The sequence below is a fragment of the Pelmatolapia mariae genome, linkage group LG10_11 (genome assembly GCF_036321145.2).
Source record: "Pelmatolapia mariae isolate MD_Pm_ZW linkage group LG10_11, Pm_UMD_F_2, whole genome shotgun sequence".
NCBI classification, from domain to species: Eukaryota; Metazoa; Chordata; class Actinopteri; order Cichliformes; family Cichlidae; genus Pelmatolapia; species Pelmatolapia mariae.
In genome coordinates this window covers 1,260,001-1,275,000 of record NC_086236.1, presented here as the reverse complement: position 1 = coordinate 1,275,000, position 15,000 = coordinate 1,260,001, and the positions used below count along the sequence as shown (strand labels likewise).

At 47.6% G+C, this 15,000-nt stretch overlaps 2 protein-coding genes across 4 annotated transcripts in view; one reads left to right on the top strand and one right to left on the bottom strand.

Moving 5' to 3' along the window:
• LOC134637665 (trafficking protein particle complex subunit 14-like) overlaps positions 1–6,747 on the top strand; it is a 7,825-nt gene extending 1,078 nt beyond the window's left edge. For 2 of the 3 annotated variants that reach the window (XM_063488150.1, XM_063488152.1), the window contains exons 2-13: positions 661–1,004; positions 1,129–1,224; positions 1,318–1,447; positions 2,291–2,377; positions 2,814–2,934; positions 3,343–3,490; positions 3,762–3,844; positions 4,062–4,213; positions 4,490–4,626; positions 4,704–4,782; positions 4,864–4,978; positions 5,046–6,747. In XM_063488150.1, coding sequence (XP_063344220.1) covers positions 661–1,004; positions 1,129–1,224; positions 1,318–1,447; positions 2,291–2,377; positions 2,814–2,934; positions 3,343–3,490; positions 3,762–3,844; positions 4,062–4,213; positions 4,490–4,626; positions 4,704–4,782; positions 4,864–4,978; positions 5,046–5,202 — 1,649 coding nt within the window. In that variant the 3' untranslated portion in view covers positions 5,203–6,747. The remainder of the gene's footprint in view (positions 1–660; positions 1,005–1,128; positions 1,225–1,317; positions 1,448–2,290; positions 2,378–2,813; positions 2,935–3,342; positions 3,491–3,761; positions 3,845–4,061; positions 4,214–4,489; positions 4,627–4,703; positions 4,783–4,863; positions 4,979–5,045) is intronic. The other variant, XM_063488151.1, reaches the window with a different exon arrangement.
• A 1,447-nt stretch (positions 6,748–8,194) lies between these two features.
• On the bottom strand, positions 8,195–14,981 carry zgc:152891 (uncharacterized protein LOC767741 homolog). The gene is made up of 15 exons (XM_063487742.1): positions 14,973–14,981; positions 12,978–13,115; positions 12,640–12,865; positions 12,406–12,487; positions 11,557–11,646; positions 11,356–11,471; positions 10,841–11,013; positions 10,619–10,762; positions 10,326–10,529; positions 10,115–10,201; positions 9,857–10,026; positions 9,656–9,765; positions 8,996–9,096; positions 8,730–8,900; positions 8,195–8,398 (listed from the first exon to the last, which is right to left on the bottom strand). Exons 1-15 carry the CDS (start codon positions 14,979–14,981, stop codon positions 8,219–8,221), a joined length of 2,001 nt encoding a protein of 666 aa, XP_063343812.1. The 3' UTR covers positions 8,195–8,218.
• Positions 14,982–15,000: the final 19 nt, after the last annotated feature.

Below are 15,000 nucleotides of genomic sequence, written 5' to 3'. Positions count from 1 at the left end.
AATATTGTATAAAACAGGACAGTACCTGCCTTAAACACCTGCACAGATGAGGCCACAAACATGAGCTACTGTAGGACCACAGCTCCAGCTCCAGGGATAAAATCCCACAGCTCTAACACGGCTGAAGCTCTGAAACAGGAAATTATCTGAAGGTTCAGAACAGAGTGAGCGCTGCCACTGAAACAAAGAACCGTTTGGGGAAGTTTTCGCTTAACTTTGTTTTTGCTTAACTTTGTTAGTCATTTTCTCAGAAGTCTGAGTTACAGAGTCAAACTCTTGAGACTTTTGTACTTAAAAATGTGTCTTTGGGTGTAAAACAGCTTCCTTAACCTCCTAAGACCCGAACTCTTCCATGGCATGCATTTTTAATTTCTCTTTGATATTTGGGCTGATTGGGACCCGATGAATGTAAAAACAAAGAATTACCAGATTTTTTTTTTACCTGATTTTTGTTTCTAAGAAAAATGAGAGCCACATATGAGGATATTTGTTTAAAATTTCGATAGAACAGTAGCAGCATAATGTCCTCGTAAGTGGATATCAGGCCCTTGTAGAGCAAAATTGAGTATTTTGGTCTAAATAACCCAAAATGGGATGTCCACATATGTGGACGCCAGGTCCTAGGAGGTTAAGTCTGGAACAGAGCTGTCTGTTTTCCAGCAGGGGGCGCTGATGGCACCGCGGCAGGTTTTGGGACGGAATCGGCCAGCAGCCGGGCGTGGAGGGAGTTGGCCGGATCTCTGTGCGCCGTGGCGAGCGTGAGTCCGGGTGAGAGCAGTCGTCACCGGGGCAACCACCATCAGCATCACCACGACTACCAGAGCAGCGGGGACGAGGCCAACGAGGACGGCGAAGAGGACTACATCGCGGCGGCCGAGGCCGCCATCGCTGCGCTCGGCAGCAGGGTGGACTCCCGGTGCCGGAGCTTCAGGGACTGCAAACCTCTGCTCATCCACAACTCCTCTGGGACGGCGTCGAGGGAGTTCCGCAGGGCGCCCGTCCAGGTAGACGCGCACCTTTACCTGTCTTTGATACGGCGCTCCTCTCTCCAGCTGTTAGATTAAGATCAGTCCTCAGAGGCGATGCTTTCCTCTCAGGCGCGATGATGTGTTTGCTCCTCCCTGTCAGTCTCCTCTAGATGAGCCGGTGGTCCTGACGGATGAGGTCATCTTCCCGCTCACCGTCTCTCTGGACAAACTGCCCGTCAGCACCCTTAAAGTCAAGGTCCGCCTCGTTCTGGATGCAGATATCTGGTGTTGTGTGAAGGCTTTGAGTCGTAGCTGCTTTGCTCAGTAATTTTGCTCCGTGTGCATTCAGGTGATGGTCACGGTGTGGAAGAAGGAGGCGGAGAAAGTGGAGGTGCAGGAACTCGGCTACCTGAGCGTGCTGCAGCAGAGAGAGCCGACGCACACCTTCAGACACGACCTGAACACCTTCAAGGCTCAGGGTAGGCACTGAATGCTTCATGGGAACGCCGTGGTTAGAGCCGGGCTCACATTATCAGAGCACGAGCTTCTCCACTGCAGCTCAGGAGTTTAGATTGGCCCGCTGCCTTTCATTTGAAACCAGCCATGACTGTTCTTGAGAACGCCGTGGTTAGAGCGCCACAGAGCCAGACCGTTACACTAAACATGAGCCACAGCCAGGGAACTGCTGTTACACCTGGGCTGAGAGGAAACAGGTGGGAACAGCACCTGACAATGACTCACACAGGTGACGATGAGTACAGGTTTGACACTCAGGAAGCAGAACAAACAAGATGCAACAGGAAAGTAACCTTCAAAATAAAACAGGAAGTACTGAACAATTATGAATCAAAGTAACGGAATGACGAGACATTTAATCATTATTTATTGTTGATGTCTGGCTCTCTTCCACAGCAGGGGGTCACATGAGTGTGTGGGGTGTTATTGTAGGCTCTGCTCCTCGAGGTGACACAACCTGAAAGCAGAGTCGTTAGCAGAGCATCCGTCTAGATTTCATTCAATCAAGAGAAATGCTGTAACAGTAAAAAACAATAAATCCAACCATGACGGAGGTCAGTTATGGACATATGATCAGTTTCATTGATCAGTCGGGAGTTAAATCAGCTCAGTTCCGGCCTCCTCGGCACCTGAGTCGCCTGAGATGGGGTGGGACTCATTTCCTGCTCCTCTCCGTCCTCGCCTCTGAGAGCCTCGCTGAGGTTCACTGAGGGCGGGACTGTTTTATCCTGATAAACAGAATTTTAATGATTTTATAAGATGTCATGTTGTCCTCTGGGAGGTTTAACGCAGCTTCTGATCCACAGTGAGCACCACCCTGACCGTCCTGCCGCCTCCAACTGTCCGCTGCAAGCAGATGACTGTTTCTGGAAAACACCTCGCTGTCTTAAAAGGTACAGAACGTTCTTCATCGTCACTGTGATGTCACTGTGATGACAGATGTTTACATGTCAGGGAAGCCTCCAAGCTAAGCGACATAAACCCAGCTGTGTGCTGTGACATGAAGCTGAACAGGGCAGCGATCAGCAATAGATGCATCACCTCCTTTAACCTGACGTCCAGCATGCCAGCGCACTGCCGGCACGCCGAGGCGTCGCTGAGCCCCGTAAAGGCCGAAGCTGTCGAGTCTCTGCTCCGTGGCTGTGACTCTGATCAGCAGGACGATGTAGGAATATTTTGGTATTTAATCTAAAAGCACCAGCAGAGGGCGCTGTTTTTAAATCATCGTTAAAGGCCGAAACGAATCCGTAAATAAAATCAAATAGATTCAGTTGCTTGGTTGCAGTGGTTTGATTCCAACTGTGATTCTGTTTCCTGTCCCACTGTCAGTGCTGAACGAGTCTTCTCAGGAGGAGGTGAGTATTCGGGATGTTCGGATTTTACCGAACCTCAACGCCTCCTACCTTCCCGTGATGCCCGACGGCTCCGTGCTGCTGGTGGACAACGTGTGGTACGTATACGAGTGTGTGGAAGGTTTGTGCTGAGAGTTCAGAAGGCGCTGCCGTGGCTGCTGGCTTCATTTTGGAGACAAATATGCTCAACGTGCTTTTTCTTACATGTTTTAAGCAGTTTCATGATTTCTGCTCCTGTTCCTGCTTTGCTCTCATGTTAGTTGTTACTTTGTGTTTGTTACATTGTATTTAATGAAAGTGTGTTGTGTATACTTTGTTACTCTGTGTTGGATTTTTATCATTTGTATCGTTGCAGATAGTTTTTAGTAATGATGCTACTTTGTGTTATACTCGATTACTTTGAGTTTCTGGGACTTTGTTAGTCGTAAAACGAGTTGTTGTGCAGTCAGATTGTGTGTTTGTGTGATGCTCCTGAATGTCTGTATTTGTTGTTCTTCGCTCTGCAGCCATCAATCCGGTGAGGTCGGCATGGCGTCCTTCTGCCGGGTGGACAGCCTGGCCTGCCGCCTTCCCAGCATGCTCAGCGCTTTGGAGGAGCACGACTTCCTGTTCCAGCTGCATCTCAACGACATGCCGCAGGACGACTCCAATGAGGTGCGCACACGTTCGTGTTGCGTTGTGTGTTTTATAGTTTGGTGCACAGTGCGCTTTGGTCACGTGACAGTTTGTGTTCTCACGATTTCCTGAAGAAGGAAAAGTAAAGGACGTGTTTCTGTGAACAGCTGCGTCAACGCAGGATTTTATTACGACTTTGAGGGCGGACACACTTTAGAGCAGCTGTGACGCGACGGTCGGCGAATCGTTCCTGGATTAATGCGTCCTTTATTTATTTCGCTGCGGTCAGCATGTGTGTGCTTGTGTTCAGGGGCTGGAGGTTCCTCTGGTCGCTGTGCTGCAGTGGTCAACTTCCAAGATGCCTTTCACCAACTGCATCTACACCCACTACAGGTAAGGCTGGATGAAACGCTCCACACGTGCTGTGTTAGTCTTGGGAAGAGATATCCAGGCTCGGGGGTGCAGACCTCTGCTGTGGCCACCAGGAGCGACGGGAAATATCTCCGTGTATCCGGACATATTTCCTGTCCAGCAGCCCGACGACACAGCGTTTCGTTTTTTTCCTGCTGCTTCTCTAAATGACCCGTCGTCCTCCCTCCCCTCCACCCAGGTTGCCCAGTGTCCGTCTGGACCGGCCGCGCTTCGTCATGACAGCCAGCTGTCCGAGCACCGTCAGGGTAAAGGAGCACTTCAAGGTCAAATACGTTCTTCTCAACAACCTGCAGGACTTCCTGGCTGTGCGGCTCGTCTGGACTCCAGAGGGTCAGCGAGTATTTTGGTTCATGTTTGATGTTTTGAAAAAATCCACCCTGCAGCTGTTTGAAAGGAAGCCTGTGAGCGGGTTTATTTCTGGGACGCATGGCAGTCTATGGGGACTGAGCCTCTAGTGGACGTTAGGGGGAGTGCAGGTTTGGGCTCTTCAGCCCTGATGGTGCTTTGTCCAGCTGGTTGTGGTTGTGTTCTTCTCGTGGATGGAGACGGTTCTCTCTGTCAGTCGTGGTTCAGACCGAGTAATGTGTCGTTTGCTTGCTCGCTCAGGTCGAGGTCAGGGGGAAGACGCAGCGCTGTCTGCCGTGGTCTGTCACACCCCTCTCAGTAACCTGGGTCACTGCCGCAAAGGAAGCACTCTGTCGTTCAGCGTGGCCTTCCAGATCCTCAAACCAGGACTCTACGAGGTACGCTGAGCTTTGAGCGCCTGCTTCCTTATCTCGCCCGCTCACACGGGACATCATGTTTTCTCCTGTCTCTGCAGCTGAGTCAGCACATGAAGTTAAAGCTCCAGTTCACAGCGTCGGTGTCCAACCCTCCACCCGACGCTCGGCCCCTGTCACGTAAGCTCTAAGCGGGAAACAAACACAAAAGGCTTTGACCTGCGTCTGTTCTGATTTCTGTGTCGTGTCAAAACCATCCAGGTAAAAACAGCCCGTCCAGCCCGGCGGTTCGAGACCTGCTGGACCGACACCAGGCCAGTCTGGGGCGCTCTCAGTCCTTCTCCCACCAGCAGCCGTCTCGGTCCCACATCATGAGGTAACTTTAGTAACTTCAGCTTCATATCACATTGAGTATGTCGTTTAATCTTATCTGTGTGCGACAGGACGGGCAGCGCCATGGAGCGACGGGCCATCACGCCTCCCGTTGGCTCTCCGGTCGGTCGGCCGCTCTACCTGCCGCCGCAGGACAAGTCGCTGCTGTCGCTGGACAAGATCGCCAAGAGGGAGTGCAAAGTCCTGGTGGTGGATCCTGTCAGCTAGGCGGCGAGAGGAGAGGCTTTTATTTTGATAGAGAAACGCTCACGAGAAGAGATGACAAAGAACCTGACTTCATGTTACTGCAGGAAACACTCCTGTGTTTGATCAGCTGACCAATCAGAACAACGAGGAAGAAGTTCATCCTTCAGCTGAAATATTTCATGTTTTATTGTATTTAAAGACACGTTGGGTTTTCCAGCTCGTTTCCTGGAAGCGTTCTTTAAAATCTTATCTTATATTTATCTTTAAAGCATCGTCCAGATTGAGCCACTGAATCGTTTTATGCTCCAGGTGTGTTTTACAGCATGAAAACTGCAAACACGCAGCTCAGCTCCAGGAAGAGCTGAGAATTTATTTTACATTGTTTAGTAAAGTTTCCAGGAAATGAGCTGGAAAGTGCCAAACCTGCAAAATAAAGTGTTAGCTTTTTACTTCTGTGTTATTTTCAGAGTAAAAGACATTACAGGTTAAAAATGTATTGAACTGAGGACAGTCACAGGTAACGTTTTCTTTCAGTGTTATTTCCTCCATCGCGTCACAAACGGGAACTTCAGCAGAATGTTGATAATAAAATGAATGTAATGGTCCAGGCTGTTGTTGTGAGTCTGCAGACACCCGGCGCTCCCTCACAGCGTCCCTCTGAGGACACTCAGCCTGTTATTAAAGAGCAGCACGAGTTGCTCATGGTGTTCTGCTTCATCCTGGTTATGATCTGGCGCACATTAGCAAGACAAACTCATGAGAACTCAACCTGAGAAAACTGGTTATTTCTGGCTCTGGCTATACTTGATGTTTCTATGGGAGGGGCTACTAGGGCCTCAGTGTCAGCTGTAGCTCCTCCCACTCCAGGTAATAGCAGGGACCATCGTTGCGTTAATTTATCGCAGTTCTTGGTTTATCATTAGTGAAACAATAAGCTAACAGCGAGGACACAGATGTAGTCAGAGTGTATCTGCTGTTTCACTGCTAAAAATCAACACGTGAGCATTTCTTTAACGTCCGAGGTCACATGATGCACCCAGGCATTTGATTGGCTCTGCTCCGTTCTCTGTGCACTTCTGTATTCGTGAAGACGTTTCATCCAAGAAGCTTTTGCAGTTCAGGAAGGATCTCAAAACCGGATTACAGACAGTTGGTGTCATAAGCCCCGCCTCTGTTCAAAGATGGTCGCTCACAGTGGACATAGATGCTTCTTTCACTCCTCTTTCAAACCATCTGTCTTCTCTGTCCAACATGTGGACATTGGCATCCTCAAAGAGTGACCTTTGACCTTTAGATGCAGATGGGTTAGGGGTTGACAATATTGTTCAGTTTGTTTCTGATCCTCCTTCGTTGGTGTTTGATCTTGTTTTCTGTGCGTCTTTACTGATTTGATGAAAGCCCCGTTGGGATAAGCACATGTTTCTTTACACGTGTTCCTTCTGGTTCCAAGTTTGACAATTTTATCTATTTTTATTCAGTGATGACATCATTGTGATGATTGGCTGTTACACTACCGTCACTTCACACCACACATTTGCCTGTTTGAAACAGAAAAATAATGCAAACAAAAAGAGATAAAAGCTGTTTCTTAGTACTTGCTGCTGCTTCATGTTCTGTGTGATAGTTTCCATCAAATTCACCAGAATCTGCAAAGCTTGTGACTTCCAGTGATGGACGACAGACTAACTAAAACAAAAGCCTTCCCTTTACGTGCAGTAAGACTTTAGACCAGTGGACGTCCTGCAGGGACACTCAGTACTGACCGCCACCACACACACAAATACACAGGGTAAAGATAGACAAAAGTGAAAAAGCATCAGCAAAGTTTGAACAATCTGTTTAATACATGAGTGAAACATCAGGTCTGTGGATGGATTTGGTTTTCAGAAGATCGATTACAAAAACAGGATGTGGATCCTTAAAGTCCACGCCTTTATTCTCTGATTGGACGAGAGCAGCGTTTTATGACTCACAGTTCAAAGTAATCCTTATTTGTACCTCAGTGCAAATAATATTCGAGCCCCAGTGGAGCATCGCTCTTTGTGACATCACACAGAGCTGACAGTAGAAAAAAACATGTGAAACCTGGCTTTTAGAGCAGTGTGAAGCCCGACGTTGTCATGTGACATCCTGACCTGTAACAGCATGTATATGATGTGTTATTAGCTTCTATTTTGGATTGGCTTTCATCATATAAACCCCTGAGAGTAAAACAGGCTGCATGTAAAATCCTGAAAGGGCTCATTTTACATAAAGATTGTTACCTTCAGTTCTTTCTTATGCTCGTAGTTCTGGACGTAATTCTGAGAGCAGGACTTTTACTCAAAGCTTTCTTTGAGTTTCTGTTGGTACTTGAAGGAGAAATAAACTCAGAGTATCCACAAATCTAACTGTGACAAAAACAGGCACCGAGGCACTCAGAGCACAAAGCCTCACGTTATCGGTCGAATATTCAGCCACGAGCATGAGAAGAAGTACAGCTGACAGCGCCTCCTCTGTTTCTGACTAGCTTCATTTCCAGCTGACACCCCCACAGAGCTTAAATCTGGGACTCTCCACCATTTGACCCTAGAACTGAAGAAGCCTTTTGGATGAAACGTCTTCTTGAAGAAGTCAAGATGATTTCTTTCCAAGCTCCTTAGACATTAGAATAGAGACTGACTCTAATATTTAAACTCGTGTATTCATGTAACACAGTGTGAGCTCACAACAAGTCACTTCATTGTGTATGGAGCTGCACGCCAAACAAAGTAATTTGGTGAGCTCACAAAGCAAGACGTTAATTTCAGCGTGAGTCCTTCACCTTCACCAGAGTCGGAAAACATCTGAGTTTAAGGTGCGTTACAGTCACCTCGGAAAAAGAAAAAAGTTAACACATGAAAAATGTTGCGGTTTGAAGAGAAGTATCCCAGCAGAAACGATTAGTCCATCACATGATCAGATTTAAAACAACAGGAACGATTATGATAATTAGGTGCATGGAGAGGTTTTTTCCCCTGTTTGTAATGATGATCGCAGGTGAGGACGATGACGGTTACTAAATGGCCACGCTGTTCTCGATGCGCTCGGGGCTCAGGTACGGGTACGGCAGCTCCAGCTGGCTGTTACGCTCTGCGATGGCATCAGAGATGTCCCGGAGCTGTGCCTGCACCTCCTCCAACAGCTTGCGGTGGGCGTCGTCCCTGAAGATAGCCTCCTTGTAGTGACAGAGAGGAACCTGCAGGGGGAGACACACAGATTTAATCTTCAAAAACGTGACAAATAATGAGACGCGTTACAATGATTTGAAATGAAAATGATCAGAAAAAGAACACCAGGAGGGAAAGAGGAAGACTTCAGAGGAGGTGCAGCGGGATCGGAGTGACAGGAGGATGGTGGGATAGGAGGAGATGGAGGTGTCCGAGGAGGAGGAGGAAGACAAAAGAAAAAGCTTATGAAGAAGAAAAAATGTAAATGATGAAAAAGAAGAAGATGACAAAGATTTTGAAGAGGAGGAGTTGAGGAAGAAGTGAGTGTAAATGTTTCGTGAGGAGTGGGAGGAGCCTCACAAAGTCGATGGCTGGCTGCGACAGCCCGTTCAGCGCCATCAGGACGCGGCACGTCGTGTTCACATCTGGCAGGAAGGACATGATGTCATCCTCTGTGACGGCGCCTTTGACCTGCGGAGGAGGACGCAACATGGCGACCGGACAGTTTGGCACCCAGAAGGCAAAGTCCAGCTGGAGGAAGGCAAGAGAGAGGAGACAAACGTGAGGCGGCGGGACATCCTCAGCAGGAAGCTGCGAGCTTTTCCCGCCTCTCGTGGTCAACTCACCTGGGAGAAGTTGACGGCAGCGTGCAGAGCAGAGCAGGAGTAGATGAGCGCGGTGACAAACTTGGCCACTTCTGCTCTGGTGTGAAAGCGCTGAGGGAAACCTGTGCAGAGGCATCATAGTCACAGTGTTCAGGTGAATGTATGCGTGCACGTGTGTGCTGTGGGCGAAGGCGGAGTCAAAAAGAGCTGCTCGGTGTTCCAAGCACATAAAAAACAAATGTTAATGAACATAAAAACACACGAACATGGAAAACTATCATGTGGTCATCTTTATATAATAACATATACATATTTATCTCTAATTATTTAACCACTAAAATCCAAAAGTTTTGCTTTTAATATTATAATCATTACATCAAACTGTCAATATTTAATACCATACAGTGTCAAACAGACATCTGTTTAATATAATTTTATATTCGTGCAGCTTTTCAGATCCTCCTCCGTACTCCTCAGAGATCCAGAGGTTGACTTAGTTTGATGTCGGGTCACTCTGCTCGTCTCTGCAGAGCCCCGTGATGCTGTGAGCTGACCTGTTACTGTTACATCCATCGACTGAAGCTCTGCAGCGTGTGCAGCTCTCCATCAGGAGCTCGACCCCAGCAGGGAAACTGCTGTACGTTTAGCTCGCATGCCACGTTTTAGCGTCATAAAACGCACCGTTACTGAAGCCGTGAGTGTTGATGTCAGTGAGCCAACCATGGAGCTCAGGGTCACGCTGCACCGCGTCGTCTCCATGGTAATACAGATCCACCCAGCTGGTTACAAACCTGCAACACACACAGATCACAGAGGATCTCCTGTTGCCATCGGATAAAACATTTGCACGAGTGTTCGTGTTTCTCAGGTGTGCTCGTTTACCTGTGCATTGCGTCCCAGATCCTCAGAGCATCCTGGGCGTAGAAGCTCTGCGGCAGTTTGTCCAAACCGCGGTTGCTCAAGTCTTCGGGGACGCACAGGGTTCGATAGGAAATCCTGGCCGATGCCCTGGAGAGGAGAACGGGTAACGTCTCCAGACCAGCACCGACAGCCTGGAGGGACGAGACCAGGGAACACAACAGATCTTACTTTGCTTGTTTGTTCTCCTCTTTTTGGTTTCTGTTACTCTCTGCGTTTTACCTGATCAAACAGCCCTTTGGAGGCCAGCAGCGACGCTCTGGCCCCAAAGTTTATCTTTAAAGATGTCTTGACGTGCGGCAGTAGCAGCTGTCCACAAAAGAAATGAGAGAAAAGACAGCTCAAGCCATTTAAAAGGAGAAGTGATCGGATACAACAATTCTGTTCTCTTCTGCGGGTGAAGTCGAGCGAGCTGCAGGTGAGCGGGGTTTACCTGGTGCAGCGGGTGTGCATCTGGGAGCTGCCGCAGCGTGGCCACGCAGCACAGCTCTGCCATCATGTGAGTCCGCAGGTAATGTGAGATCAGCTGGTGGCACTGGAAGTCTGCACTGTGAACCCACATCTTAGCCAACAGCCAATCGTAGCCAGAGTCAGAGGGCAGGAAGACCGGGTTCTGAGGGCCAGGTTTCTGCTGCAGCTGAAGGACGGGACCACATTCCCAGGGTGATTGGATTGAACTTAGACAACAGGATTCGTCACAGTCAGGTTTCTACGTAAGAAGCAAACCTGGATGGCGATGGGGAGCAGCTGCCCCTGCTGGTTCAGGTGGAGAAGGCACAGCGGGGCGGACAGATACGTCTGCTTTTCATTGATCACATTGGCTGGAACACTGTCTAGAACCTCGTAGTCCAACAGGTAAATGTTACCTTTCTGTCACAGCAAATAAACACACTGATTAAAAAGGGCAGCTGCAAATAACGCACAGCAGAAAGTCACGACAGCACACACCTGTAGCTCGTTTTCGAGGGAGGAGCCTTCAGGCAGGAAGGGGCGGAGCATGTCAGAGGTGACGGACAGGTTTGGAGGGAGGTGGCGGGTCTCACGCAGCATGAGAGGGTTGCTGCCGTTCAGACACTGGTAGCCAAAATACCAATCCTCCATCCAATGAGCCTTAACGAACCCTGAGAGACAGAATCAACCGTCTCATTATTCTGTGTCGCCGAGTCAGGAGGCCTCACCTGGAGCAGAAGAACTACCCACAAACACACTACAAGAGACACAACGCTGAAAAAAACAATTACAGATGCTCACAAAACACAGAAACCTACAACAAAGCACAAAATAATCAAAAAGACACAAAACTACTAAAACATAAATACAAATGATGAAAGAACGATACAGTAAATACAAGAATAAAGACCCAGAATAACCACAAGGGGAAATAAAAACTTTGCAGAGATGTCCAGTAGCTAGAAAGGTTCAAAAACACAAAGATGAATGAGATGTGCTGCGTTGTTTCTTACTGGCGATGTCGTTCTGTTGTGCACTGTAGGTGAAAATCGTCTCCAGCTCTGAAAAACTCTTCCAGGACTCGACTCGGGTGGTGAAGCCGTTCAGATAGTACAGGTTAGTGGCCGCACTGAGGACAGAGGGACAAACACAGCTCAAGCCGGCTGGTTCAGACCACATTTCGTTCACGATGTGCACCGACTGTTAGCGTTCACCTCTTCTGCGTGTAAAGAAGGTTTGGCCCGAGTTCAGACAGACTGTTCACGTCAACGCACTGCGGAGCGCCATCAACGAAGATTCGCCACCTGAATGAGAGACAAGAAGTTTTCAAGCTGTCATTAGCTAAGACAGCTGGGTCTAGAGATGCTTTTTGAGTAAAGGGGCGGTCGTGGCTCAAGAGTTGGGAGCTCGCCTTGTAATTGGAAGGTTGCCGGTTCGAGCCCCGGCTTGGACAGTCTCAATCGTTGTGTCCTTGGGCAAGACACTTCACCCATTGCCTATTGGTGGTGTTTAGAGGGCCCGGTGGCGCCAGTGTTCAGCAGCCTCGCCTCTGTCAGTGCGCCCCAGGGTGGCTGTGGCTACAATGTGGCTTGCCATCACCAGTGTGCGTGAATGGGTGGATGACTGGATATGTAAAGCGCTTTGGGGTCCTTAGGGACGATTAAAGTGCTATATAAATACAGGCCATTTACCATTTAAAGGTTTAACTACAGCCAGCTTGAAGGCCTGTGGTACATAGCTGATTATTAGAGATAGGTTGATCATATTTAAGATTGAAGCATTAATTAACAGCAGGATCTTCTAGATGTTTCAGCCAGTTCTGCTCCAGTCATATAGGTAAAGATAATATAATACCCTATTTCAGCATTCAAGGTCATAGGTCAAAGGTCAGATATCAGTGTGCTGTAAACATGTTATCGTGTTTGGATGACACCGGCTGCCCACAGAGTACAGCTCAGAAACACTGCGTGCTGCCCCTCTGCAGGATTCCAGGATGTGGCCAGTCAGAGCGCTGTAAGAGGACCAAAGGTAACCCAGCATGCTAACACTGTGACATCAGGTACCTGATGAGCTGCTGCTGATGTTGCAGCTGTCTGAGCCTCTGCTGCTTCAGCTTCTCTTCTGTCTCCTCCTCCAGCAAACACACTGTGGACCAACAACAGGGAGAACTGCTTTTAGATTCAAAGGAAATGATTTGCATGGGCACACCTGCAGGGTGATGTGAGGAAATAAAGAGGTTTTTGTGCTTGGGTCCACATGTCTCTGTTTCCTCCTAACGGTCATTAAACGTCACTCACACTTTCCACTCCGGAGCTCCACGTCGCCATCTGCTGGCCGCAGCCACCTGTCGCACAGGAACACCTGTGTTTCTGAGTCTGACCCCTGACCTTTAGACAGCCTGCAGACCTCCACTCTGCTGCAGTGCCAGTCCAGGTTTGGAAATCTGGTCTGAACCTTGAGCCGGAGCCGAACCAGAATCAGGCGACCCAGAGGACTGCTGGCCTGAACCCGGACTGGACACACCTGTGAGCGTCACAGGAAGACACTGTCAAAATAAAACTCCAACTAAAGACCGTAAACCACGCCCTTCAGTACTCCCAGCAAACGCTACAAATGAATGAATCTCAAAACTCACCGATCCTGGCAGGAGATGACTGTTACCGTCGGTCACACGGATGGGCGGAGTCTCGCCCTCAGAGCCAATCAGGCTGAGCCACAGGTGGCTAAAGGTTCCACAGGTGGGGCCAGGTGAGGTGTGAACGGTCACTTCAAACTCCTGACAGGAAGCCATTATGTTGGACACGATGGGCACAAAGTTGGACGGCGCCACCTGGTGGCCAGAATACACCTGAGTGCAGGTTTGTGAGCCTTTCACCCGCAAATTAATATTTAAGAAATGTTGTGACCTGTTTCAGGAGAAACTGATGGAGGAGGTTAAGCTGTTTAAACAAAGACACTTCACCTCCAGCTGGAGGGATGATCAGAGCCTCACGTGGTGAAACGGCCGCTTCAAGAGTCTTTACTGAGGTTTCACCTGAAGCTCTATGTCTCTCACACTTCCTGTTTTATTTGTGAAGATGAGAATCGCCACCATAACTGTCAGTGTCACTATCTTCTCAGGACCATCAGAGCTGCATTAAGGTCGAGACAGGCTACAGCGAGGCCCTTAAAGACGTTACACTTTGATTATTTTGTTGGAAAGTTTCTTATTTTCTCTCCATGTTTGCTGTCTTTGTTTTGCACCATGACACAGAGAAAAATTCCCAGAATGCTTCACATGTTACGCTACATCTCTGTGAAACTCATAATGAAACTACGTTTCTTTCAGCTTTCATTTATCTTAGAAATAAAAACGACTCTTAAAAACACATTTCTGTCTTTGTGGACTCCCGCCGATGCTGACATCAGCTTATTTGTTTACCTTGCTCACATTTGCCTTGGAAATGAAGGACAGTTAGCGTGGGCTTCCAGCTAACACACTGGCTTCTCCTGACAGATCCACAAGCAGTAAACACTGCTCTCTTTCTTGTTAAAGGTCACGTTGTCAGCCTGACGAGGAAGCTTCCTGCTCCGTGGTTACAATCGGCACAGAAATCAGCCATAAAAACACCGGCTGCTGATTTTCCTGTTTCCTCCTATTTTATCATGTTAGAGATGAACCTGCGAGTTACATTATCTACACCGGCTCTGACCGGAGGGTACGTTTAAAAAACCAAATCATTTGTTTATTGGGTAGCAGGCCTCGTTTCCTAGAAATAATCCGTAATGAAGAAGTCAGCTCAAAAATCCACTCAATATAAACTCTGCACTTATTTAGTCTAAACTTAATCCTCATATTCGTTGGACTTTTGGTTTTAATTGAACATAAAACAAAAAATAAAAACGTAAAATGACAAATTTAATTAAAAAGGAAATGTGATCATATTATATTGAATGCCATTTAACATGCTGCATGAGAGGAAGAAATATATTACTGTTCTGAATTATAAATAACAAAAACTCAACTGAAATTGACTAAAACAATTAGACAAAATAAAATGTATATTTTTAAATAAAATAAATGAAAATAAAACTTATAAAATATCAGATTTAGATTCAAATTAAAGTTGGAGCAACTGTTTTTTTAATGTCAGATTTGTATGAATGAGTGAAGCAAATGAATCAAATTTTTGTACAGAAAGACGGTCGGGTCAAAGGAAAAATGTGCCCTCTTCACTCCAGAGGTGGTGGTGGTTTGGGGGGGTCTCTCTGCTGCAGTGGGAATTTTGCTCCCACAAAATCAACAAAAGAAAAGTGTTTGTTTACCTGTCAGAAGATTCTGGTTTCTGGTAATGTTCTGGAAGATTTCTGCATGAAAAACAGGAACATAAAAGAAACTATTAGGGAACAAGCAAAACAGGACACAGCATGTGCAGAGTATACACCTGAAGGCCGTTAAAGGGATGGAGACAAACACTGGAGGCAGGTGTGTTAAGAAAAACTAAAGTATGTGAATAAAAAGCTGACTGGCTGAGAGAAACACACAGGTAAACATACCTGCAGAGTGAGCCTCCTCTGCTCCGGCTGGGCTGCCCAGGAGTTGCTTCTCTCCCAGGGTCTCTCTCTCTCACCCGAGCTCTCTGTTTAGTGCTCCGCCCATCAAGTCAACGGCGCATCCT

Bases quoted from the DNA above. Each gene is read 5' to 3' on its own strand.
- zgc:152891 (XM_063487742.1), bottom strand. The intron at 11,472-11,556 runs GTGAACGCTAAC...CTCTGTCCTCAG, and splicing joins CTTCTTTACACGCAGAAGAG to TGCGGCCACTAACCTGTACT. The intron at 8,399-8,729 runs GTGAGGCTCCTC...CTCCCCCTGCAG, and splicing joins CGCAGCCAGCCATCGACTTT to GTTCCTCTCTGTCACTACAA.